Source organism: Panthera onca, chromosome B4 (genome assembly GCF_046562875.1).
Source record: "Panthera onca isolate mPanOnc1 chromosome B4, mPanOnc1 haplotype 2, whole genome shotgun sequence".
In the NCBI taxonomy this organism is placed as follows: Eukaryota; Metazoa; Chordata; class Mammalia; order Carnivora; family Felidae; genus Panthera; species Panthera onca.
In genome coordinates, this window is record NC_138345.1 from 26415932 (window position 1) to 26427359 (window position 11428).

Consider the following 11428-nt stretch of genomic DNA (forward strand, 5'->3'; position numbering starts at 1 on the left):
TATCTGTATTTCTCTGACTGACTTATTTCACTTAGCATAATAGCCTCCAGTTCCATCCACATTGCTGCAAATGGCAAGATTTCATTCTTTCTCATTGCCCAGTAGTATTCCATTGTATATATAAACCACATCTTCTTTATCCATTCATCAGTTGATGGACATTTAGGCTCTTTCCATAATTTGACTATTGTTGAAAGTGCTGCTATAAACATTGGGATACAGGTGCCCCTATGCATCAGCACTCCTGTGTCCCTTGGGTAAATTCCCAGCAGTGCTATTGCTGGGTCATAGGGTAGATCTATTTTTAAGTTTTTGAGGAACCTCCACACGGTTTTCCAGAGTGGCTGCACCAGTTTGCATTCTCACCAACAGTGCAAGAGGGTTTCAGGGAAAGCATTCTTTTTTTTTTTTTTTCAATGTTTATTTACTTTTGAGACAGAGAGAAAGAGACAGAGTGCCAGTGGGGGAGGGGCAGAGAGAGGGAGACACAGAATCCGAAGCAGGCTCCAGGCTCTGAGCTGTCCTCACAGAGATATGGCCATCTAAGCGCATGAAGCTCAAAGATCCCTGAACAGATTCAATCCAAAAAGATCTTCACGGAGACACAGTATAGTGAACATCTCAAAAATCAAAGAAGAGAGTATTTTGAAAGCAATGAGAGAAAAAAAGTCTAGTCACATATATGGGAACCTTGATAATGTGATCAGCAGTTTTCTCCTCAGAAATCTTGCAGTCTAGAGGAGAGTGCTAAATGCTAAAAGAAAAAAAAAGAATGCCAAGCAGAATACTTTCCATGGCAAAGTTGTCCTTCAGAAATGGAGGGGTAAAGACTTTTCCAGACAAACAAAAACTGAGAGAATTTGTCACCAATAGACTGACCTTACAAGAAATGCTAAGAGGAGTTCTTTTTTTTTTTTTTTTTTTTTGATGAACAACTTTATTTTTTACACTTGAAGGCTGATGAAAAACCATTACTAATCCTATTAAAGAAAATCCAACAACTCAGAGAGGGTAACTATATTTACTCATTAAATACAATTTACATGTTCTACAACACAACATGAAAACACCCAGCATGCATGTTTAATCTCAGTACAATGGATTCAAGACCAAGTACACATGTTACAAGCATCAAAGCTAGATTACAAATTATCATAGTCATCATCATCGTCATCATCATCATCATCATCATCATCTTCTCGTTTTCTTTTCAATGCATTTGCTGATTCATTGGCAGTATTTTGTGATGACACCATGTTAGTGGTTATAAGAATGTTCTTGGACCCAATTAATGATGGGTTAATTAGAACATTCTGAACTGCAGATGTTGCAGGAATTGATGCTTTTACAGTTGGGGACTGTGAAGTGGGCATCTGTACTGTAAACCTTTGCCCTGTGAGGGACATTGGAGTCCCTACTTTAGTTGACACAGACATGGTTTGTGGGGTTGGCGTGCCAAGCGTGGGAGTACTTGGTCTGCTAGTAACTGAACCAACACTTAACCGCGGAACTGTTATTCTTCCCGCAGAAGTAGATGCCTTTTTTTGTAAAGACTTAAGTCTATAGTTTGGAGCAGTCAAGCAATATCTATCAGGTGGCAACCTGGGGCCTGAATATGGCTTGATTAAGGGCAAAGGAGTTTGATTTCTTTGCCTTGCAATATCTAATAAAAAATCTCTTGGGGGAGGAGAGGTAAAAGACTGATCAGCACGACACTGGATTGCCAATCGCACATCATCTGCATCAACAGTAGCTTTCTTAGCATGGCTTGAATAAATTTTTGCATCATCTAGGATTGTGGTCACATATCGGAAGGCAAACTCCAACATCTGATTTATAACTCTTGGCTCATATTCTGTAATCCCCATATCCTTCAGGATTTGTGCCATCATCTGTGCATCTTTCGGCATGCTCTTGGGAGAAGCCATCTTGCCAGAATCCATGATATCCGTTGATCAGACTTCTCGAGCTAAATCACCCACATTAATGTATTTCAGTCCTGATCTTGATGCAAGTTCTTTGCCTAGGGTGGTTTTTCCAACCCCTGGTGTACCTGTGAGCAGGATGTTCGGAAGCAACCGCTAAGAGGAGTTCTTTAAGCTTAAGTGAAACGACCCTGGTTAGTACCATGAAAACATACTAAAGTATAAAACTTGCTGGTAAACATGATAAACATATAGTAAAATTCAAAGTACTCTAATATGCAATGGTGGTGTATAAATCACTTTGGACTCTAGCATACATGTTAAAAGACAACAGTATTAAAAATAACAATAGTTACAATATTTGGCTTATGGACACACGATATAAAAACATATAAATTGTGGCATCAACAACATAAAATGCAGGATAGACAAGTAAATGTGTAGAACTTTTCTATGAGATTGAAGGTAAGTCGTGATAAGCTTAAAATAGACAGTTGTAAGATGTATTGTGAAAGCCTCATGGTAATCACAAAGCAAAAACCTATAAGAGATACACAAATAATAAAGAGAAACAAATCAATCCCACTACAAAAAGATCATCAGTTTACAAAGAAAGAGAGGAAGAAAGTAGTAAAGGAACTACTAAACAATCAGAAAACAATGAACAAAATGGTGGTAGTAAGCCCTTACCTATCAATAATTCTAAACGTGAATGATTTAAGTTCTCCAATTAAAAGGTGTAGGGTGGATGAATGGATTAAAAAAAAAAAAAAAGAAGAAGAAGAAGAAAAAGAAGACCTAACTATATGCTACCAATAAGACACTCACTTAAGCTTTAAGGCCATTCCTAGGTTGAAAGTGAAGAGATGGAGAAAAATACTCCATGCAAACAGAAACCCAAGGAGACCAGAGATAGCTATACTGAGATCAGACAAAATGCCTTTAAGTCAAAAACTGTAACAAGAGACAAAGCAGGTCATTATATAATAATAAAGGGGTCAGTTCATTGAGAGGATATAGCGATTGTAAATATGTATGTACCCAGGATTTAAGCTCCTAAGTCGATTAAACAATTATTAATATATCTGAAAACAGAAATAGACAACAATGTCATAATAGTACAGGACATCAATACCCTACTTTCAACAATGGATAGATCATACAGACAGAAAGTCAATAAGGAAATAATGGACTTGAACTTCACTTGGAAACCAAATGAGCCTAACAGTCATATATACAGTGCATTTTATCCAACAGTAGCATATTCTTCTCAAGCACTTAAAGAACATTCTCCAGAGCAGATTCCATGTTGGCCACAAAGCAAATCTTTAGAAATTTAAGAAGACTAAAATCGTATCAAATCTATTTTCTGACCAGAATAGTATGAAAGTAGAAATCAGTAACAGGAAGAAATCTGGAAAATTCAAAATATGTGGAAATTAAACCATACACTCCTGAACAAACACTAAGTCAAAGAAGAAATCAAAAGAGAAATAAAAAAAAAAATATCTTGAGGAAAATGAAATGCAAATACAACATACTAAAACTTACGGGATGCGCAAAATAATTCTAAGGAGGAAGTTTATAGAGGTAAATGTAGGTACTAAGAAAAAAGAAAGATCTCCGATAAACAACCTAAACTTATACCTCAAGGAATAAAAAAAAGAACACACTAAACCCAAAGTTAGCAGAAAGAAGGGGATAATAAAGATTAAAGCAGAAATAAATGAAATAGAGACTAGGAAGACTAGGAAGAGAAATAGAGACTAGGAAGGAAATAGAGACTAGAAGAGACCATTAAAACTAAGAGTTGGTTTCTTGAAAAGGTAAACAAATTGACAAACCTTTAGCTAGACTAAGAAAAAAAAGAGAGATGATTCATATAAATAAAATTATAAACGAAAGAGGAGACATTACAACTTGTTTCACAGACATACAAAAACTCACAAGACTACTACGAGAATTGTAAGCCAACATCAGATAACTTAGAATAAATAGATTCAAACCTAGAAACACACAACTTACCAAGACTGAATCATGACACAATAGAAAATCTGAATAGACCAATAACAAACAAGGAGATTGAACACCAATTAAAAATTTCCCAGCGAACAAACCCAAACCCAGATGGCTTCACTGGTGGGTTGTTCCAAACATTTAAAGATTTAGTACCAGTTCTTCCAAATTCTTCCAAAAAATTGAAGAGGAAGGAACACTTCTAAACTCATTTCATGAGGCCAAGTTTACCCTGCTACTGAAACCAGACGAAGACATTATAAGGAAACGAAACTACATGCCAGTATCCCTCATGAAAATACATGAAAAAATTCTCAACAAAATGCTAACGAAATGGAATTCAAGAGCACATTAAAGGGATCAGATGCCATGATCAAGTGAGATTTGCCCGTGAGTTGCAAAGATGGTTCAACATGTGCAGGTTAATAAACACGATGCACCACATAGAAAAATCATATAATCGTCTCAACAGAGGCGGAAAAAGCACTTGGCAAAATTCAACATCCTTTCGTGATAAAAACTTGCCACCGATTAGGTATAAAAGAAATGTACCTCAACATAATAGAGGCCATATATTACAAGCTTGCAACTAACATCGTACTCAATGGTGAAAAGCTAAAAGCCTTTCCTCCAAGAACAGGAGTCAGACAAGACTCAACACTACTATTCAATATAGTACGGGAAGTTCTAGCCAGAACAATTACTTACAAAAAAAAAAAAAAAAAAAAAAAAGTAGCCAAATCAGAAAGAAGTAAAATGAGAGCCATTTGCAGATGACACTATTTTATGTATAGAAAACCCCGAAGACTCCAACAAAAGCTGATGGAACGAATAAGTGCATTTCGTAAAGTTGCAGGATAAAAGTCAACCCAGAAATCAGTTGCATTTCTATACATGAACAACAAACCATCTGAAAGAGAAATTAAGAAAGCAATTCCTTTTCAATAGCATCAAAAATAATAAGATAATGGGGTGCTTGGGTGACTCAGTTGGTTGAGCATCTGACTCTGATTTCGGCTCAGGACTTGACTCCAGGGTCGTGGGATCGAGTCCCCCGTTGGGCTCTGCACTGAGTGTGAAGCCTGCTTAAGATTCTCTCTCTCTCTCTCTCTCTCTCTCTCTCTCTCTCTCTCTCTCTCTCTCTATCTCTCTCCCTCCCGCTGCCCCTCTCCCCTGCTCCTGTGCTCACTCTCTCTAAAATAAGATGAAAAATTAAAAAAATAAGATACTTAGGAATAAATCTAAGCAAGGAAGTGAAAGATCCATACACTGGAAACTGTAAGACTGATAAATAGAAGAAGACACAAATAAATGGGAAGATAGCCTGTGTTAATGGATTGGGGAATTAATATTGTTAAAAAGTTCGTGCTACCCACAGTGCTTTACAGATTCAATGCAATCTCGACCCAAATCTCAATGGCATTTTTCACAGAAGTTTAAAAAAAAGAATCATAAAATTTGGATGGAACCACAAAGACTCCTTTAGCGAAAACCATCTTGAGAAAGAACAAAGCCAGAGCCATCATATTTTCTGATGTCAAACTATATTTGAAAAGCTATAGTAGTCAAAACAGTATGGTACTGGCATAAAAACAGGCACATGGATCAATGGCACAGAATAGAGGCCCAAGAAATAAACCTACCCATATATGTCTGATTAATTCCCAACAAAGGAGCCATGAATATAAATTGGGGAAAGGGCAATGTCTTCAATAAATGATGTTAGGAAAATTGGATATTCACATGCACAAGAATGAAACTAAACTCCTGTCGTACACCATTCATAAAAATTAACTTGAAATAGATTAAAGGCTTAAATAGAAGACCTGAAACTATAGGACCCCTAGAAGAAAACACAGGCTGCAAGCTCCCGACACTGGTCTGAGCAGGGATTTCTTAAGATAAGACACCAAAGCATAGGCAATAAAAGCAATAATAAACAGGTAGGAGTATATCAAACCTAGAAACTTCCTCACAGCAGAGGAAGTCATCAATAAATTGAAAAGACAATCTACAGAATGGGGGAAAATATTTGCAAACCATGCATCTTATATGGGCTTAACATTGTAAAAATATAAGAACCTCATAGGGGCACCTGGGTAGCTCTGTCAGTTAAGCATCTGACTTTTGGTTTTGGCGCAAGTCGTGATCTCGTGGTTTCTTGAGTTTGAGCCTTGTGTCGGGCTCTGCACTGGCAGCATGGAGCCTGCTTGGGATTCTCTGTCTCCCTCTTTCTCTGCACCTCCCTCACTCACACTGTGTATCTTTCTTAAAATAAATAAGTAAACTTTAAAACAATTTTTTTAAAAATATAAGGAACTCCTATGACTCAACCTTAAAAAACCCTCAGACAATCTAGTTATGAAACGGGCCTGTGACCTGAGTAGACATTTTTCCAAAGAAGACATGCAAATGGCCAACAGGTACAAGAAAGGGTGCTTAATGTCACCAATCATCAGGGCCATGCAAATCGATACCCCATGTGAGATATCACCTCACACCTGGTAGAGGGCTATTAAGAAGACAAGAGCTCACAAATGTTGGCAAGGATGTGGAGAGGGGGGGACGTTTATGTACTGTTGGTGGGAATGTTAACTGGCGCAGCCACTATGGAAAACAGTATGATGGTTCCTCAAAAAATCACAAATAGGACTATCACATGATGCAGCAATCCCACCTCTGGGTATTTATCTGAAGGAAACAGAATCAGCATCTCAAAGAGATACCTGCACTCCCATGTTTATGGCAGCATTACTCCCAATAGCCAAGACATGGAAACAACCTAAATGTCCATCAGTAGATGCACGGATCAAGAAAATGTGTCACACACACACACACACACACACACACAATTATTCACTGAAAAGGAAGAACATCCTGTCATTTGTGACAACACGGATGAAACTTGAGGGCATTACGTGAGGTGAAATAAGCCTGAGCGGGAAAGACAAATACAGCACTGTCTCACCAATACGTGGAATTAAAGAAAGAAAAAAAAAAAAGCTGATTTCATAGAAACAGAGAAGGAGAGAAGGGAGGTTGCCAGGGGAGATGGGGAGGGGGGGAAAATGGTAGGTCAAAGGGCACACATTTTCAGTTACAAGATGCGTAAGTTCAGAGGATCTAATACAGCATGTTGACTATTGTCTAACTCTATATAGGTGACTATATAATACAGTATGGGCACTTGCAATTGGCTGAAAAAAAAAGTTAACTATGTGCCACGATGGATGTGTTAATTACCTTGCTGTTGGTAACCATTCCACAATATATATGTATATCAAATGATCACGTTTGTACACTTTATATGCAATTATGTTTGTAAATTATTCCTTGAAAAAGCCGGGGGGAAAAGTTAAAAAAGGAAATCCTTTCTGTAAAATGAAGCAGAAAACATAAAGCCTTCCTGTACATTTTCTATAGACATGACTCTACGTTTTTATAGACATATACATGTAAATGTATGGAAAAGGACACTTACAAATGGATGATAGCAGTTGCCTCTGGAACGCAGACTGGGGCGGGGCTTGGACCCATCGCAGGAACTCAACTTGATTTGCATTCTTCGCCTGTCTGTAAGATACAGTCATGGCATCGTGAATTTAGAGTTTGTAGAGTTAAGTAAAGGTTACTCTAAAAACTTTATTGGAAGTTTGAGGAGTATCATGTGTGACTTGATTGAGGCAAAGTGCTATCTTCTCTTTTCTAAGTTCCAGTTTAAAACCCGTAATAAATAAAGGGTGAAGGAGACAGTGATGGAAATGTGGCATTTTGTTGTTGTTTCCACCTTCCCAGGTATTCATCATTATTATTAAGTCACGGCAAGGAATCTTCCCTGCCAATACAATCGGAAGGTCAGTTAATAAAAATAATGATAATATTACGAGACAGGAAAGCATTGAAAGTGCTACATACATACCTTAAAGCCATTTTGACCTAAAATCTGCAAATCCATCGGCTCATTCATCAAGCTTTTGACGCGATGCACGACTGAGGCCTTAGCTCCAATACGGGTCCACTCCTCTGGGTTCTTTATCCTTTCTCTTGCCAAAGCGACTTCTGTAAACCAGCATGCTTCATCTCCACTTTTGTTTTCTTTAAACTCGAGCAAAACTGAAGACACTTGCAAACAACCAGAGTGCGGACTTCTTGTGGATTTCCGCGGCTTTCTACCCGACCATTTTTTTTTAGTTGTCTATTTCTCACCTGCTTTGACAACAATGTTTGTCATAGCAACGCGCTTGAATGTAGCTTTCCAAAACACTCAACTTACTTGTAGAAAAGAAACCCTCTGTTGCTATTTATTCTTCGTTAGTTTACTGAATCCAAAATTAAACCGCACAATGACACTAATACAAATGTTATAAATGGTATTAGCCAACAGAATAAGCAAACAACTCAACAGTTGGGAAGAGGGGAGGCCAGGATTCACCCCCAGCTCTGCGAGCCAAGGCCACGGTTCTGTTTGTTTTACGGCGGGAATGGGGACACTAGGTGTGTGTATGCTGTGGATCAAACAAGTTGGTTGGGAAAGCTTCTGCAGTGTTTTCTGATATGACAACTAGCCCCACGAATGCCTGGATCCACCTGTCCAAGCGTTTCCGAGGGAGATACACATCAGAAAGAGGAACGCCGCTTCTTACCAGCAGCATGACTCACGGGTAAAGAGGAGTTGGTGGAAAAGCCATATTTTACGATCTCTCCACCGTCTGGCGAGCCTCCACCGCACAGGAGCCCCGCCTCAGGACCAGCACGCATTCAGGCCTGGATGGGGAAGGAGGGCTCCAACCGGCCCTTGTGTCCACTTGTTAACTCTGACTCACAGAAGAGGACCAGTGAGGAAGTATGGAACCAAATAGCTTGCAGAGTAGATTCCCCCCCCCCCCCCCCGACTGCATGCGAGGCAAAAGTGGAACAGGGGAGAAGGTGGCTTTGGTTACTGCTCGTTTTTGTTATTGCTTTTAGGGACATGGCGAGCGGCTGTGAAGCCGCTGCCCGTATCTCAAGCCTGAGAGGTACCTGTGACTTACGTCTCTCTGTGTGCTTCCTCTCTCCCAGCCAGCGTCTTCCGCCAAGAGTAGCCAGCATTTTGGGCCTTGAGGTGATCCTTCCTTTAATGAATTTTTCTTTGTTTTAAATATACATACGCTTCTGCCTTCTCTTAACCAAAGTTGAAAAGCAAAAATCTTCCCTCTTGCCCTCTTACGCCTGCCCTGAAACTCTAAGAAAAATGTATTATACAAGGTCCAGCATTACCCAAGGGAGCTCAGTTGTCTGCAAGAGAGTAAGAGAGAGAAATTGCAAATAGTTACCTTAGTTTCCTTTTGATCTAAAGAATCCATGATTGTCTTTTTTCCCTTTCTTTAGTTTCCTTTGGTCATACCAAGGAATGACCCGGTAGATAAGCGGCACTGTCTAATGGACCAAGAGTATGGACATGGTCGAACTGGATGATCTGTTTAACTGAAGCCTTTGGAGCAGAGGTAACATTTTCTTGTTAGGGGACATGGTATGAATGTCACCCTCATGATGTGTCATATATATATACATACATGTGTGTGTGTATATATATATGTATATACATATACATGATGTATACATATACATATATATTCAAAAAATATTCATAATTATGTTCACAAATATAATTATATTCATAAATATATTCATAGATATATTCATACACACACACACGTGTATATGTATACATATAACGGCATATTCCTCGGCCATAAAAAAGAATGAGATCTTGTCATTTGCAACCACGTGGATAGAGCTAGAGTGTATTATGCTAAGTGAAATAAGTCAGAGAAAGACAAATACCATATGATTTCACTGGTGTGTGGAATTTAAGAAACAAAACAGATGAACACAGGGAAAAAAAAAGATGGATGCAAACCATCAGAAAGACTCTTAGGTATAGAGAACAAACTGAGGGCTGGTGGAGGGAGGCAAGTGGCGGGGATGGGCTAAATACGTGACGGGCATTAAGGAAGGCACTTGTTTTGATGAGCACTGAGTGTTATATGTAAGTGATGAATCACTAAATTCTACTCCTGGAACTAATATTACACTATATGTTAACTAACAAGAATTTAAATAGAAACTTGATACATTTAGAAAAAAAAATGAGACTTTCAAAACACGTGGAATATTCTAGAAGATCTCAACAAACAGGAAAGTGGTTTCAACATGAATTTGACTGTATCTCAAATATATGAAGTTAGTTCTGTTAGAAAAGTGATTAAAGAAAGCAACTTAAGTGATACAAACTTTCTGTAACACTTCATGAAGTGGACAGTTTCTATTTGGAGGACTGCAAAATAGGGCAGAAGGCAGGAAACTTTTACAGGATAAAGAATACAGAAGAAGAAAGAAAAGTAGAAAATATCTGATTGGTGGGAGCCATATAGTCAACCTTCTGGGCAAGAAGGCCCAGAGTTGGTGTGTCCTTTTGGGGATTGGCTGACTGGATATACTAGGTTTCTGGTCAAGGGGAGCATTTACGGGGACACAGAGGTTATCTAAGTCATGGGTTGCCAATATGGCAACCTGGACAGGAGCGGCTCCATCTTGGGCCTAGAAATTTATTTCAACACTTCTCTCTAAACTTCCCTCTTCGTCCTTTCTTTTCTTCGAGGGAAAATTGTCCTCACCTCCACCATCTGTGCCCTCAGCTGCTCATTCTATCAGCTGTCCTGAGGCCAGGGTTAAGATGTCCGTGGTTCCTCCTGGTGTCCTGCGAGATAGCCTGTGTTTCCTTCAGTCTGGAATGGAAGAAAAGATAAGGCAGCTCTTCAGAGTCCAGTGTGTGGTCCTGGAGCCTGGACCTCCCGTACCTGGCGTGAAGGGGGTTGATGTGTCATTTACTCAGGTCTGCAGGAGTCTGAGTCCGTTGGCAATGTGAAAACCCTATTCAGATGTCTGGAGTCTGGCTGTTGCTGTTCACACAGCTGGTTCCCCTGGCTGAGATCTGAATCGGTGGTAGAGAGAGGCTTAAGGGGGATGACTCAGCAGAGGCCAATGGTAAACTAAGAAAATTCCGTCTGAGTACCTCCATAAGGAAAGCGTCAGCTCTCCTGGGAAGACAGTTATCCAAAGGAATAGCTCACTTCTCATGACCCACCCCCTCCCTTCATGGGTTGATTTTTAGGCACTTGTCTGGGCACAAGGGGTGGGGTTGCTAAATAAGACAGATTCTCTCTTCACAAGAAATATACAATCTAAATCTAGAAGGGCACGGTAAGGCACGCCAATGAGTGATTCAGATTGAATGGGATGACTGTCTCAGGAGGCACAAAATAAGGCTTCAAGGGTTTTGAAGAAAAAGAAATGGGCATTCATTGAGCACCTGTTATGGGGTGGACACTGTGCTGTGATGTGTAGTTTCAGACTTCAGCCCTTGCTCAGCTCTGGTGGCTTCTTCAGGAAACTTATCACCATTACAGAGCAAACCGAGGGGACAAGATACTCTTGGTTCTCATTAG

At 39.4% G+C, this 11428-nt stretch overlaps 1 protein-coding gene across 1 annotated transcript; it reads right to left on the bottom strand.

Annotated features, from left to right (window-relative positions):
• Positions 1 to 1002: 1002 nt before the first annotated feature.
• LOC132694983 (transcription initiation factor TFIID subunit 9) lies at positions 1003 to 2073 on the bottom strand. Its single transcript, XM_060659072.3, has one exon. The coding sequence runs from the start codon at positions 1941 to 1943 to the stop codon at positions 1143 to 1145; it is 801 nt and encodes a 266-aa protein (XP_060515055.3). The 5' UTR covers positions 1944 to 2073; the 3' UTR covers positions 1003 to 1142.
• Positions 2074 to 11428: the final 9355 nt, after the last annotated feature.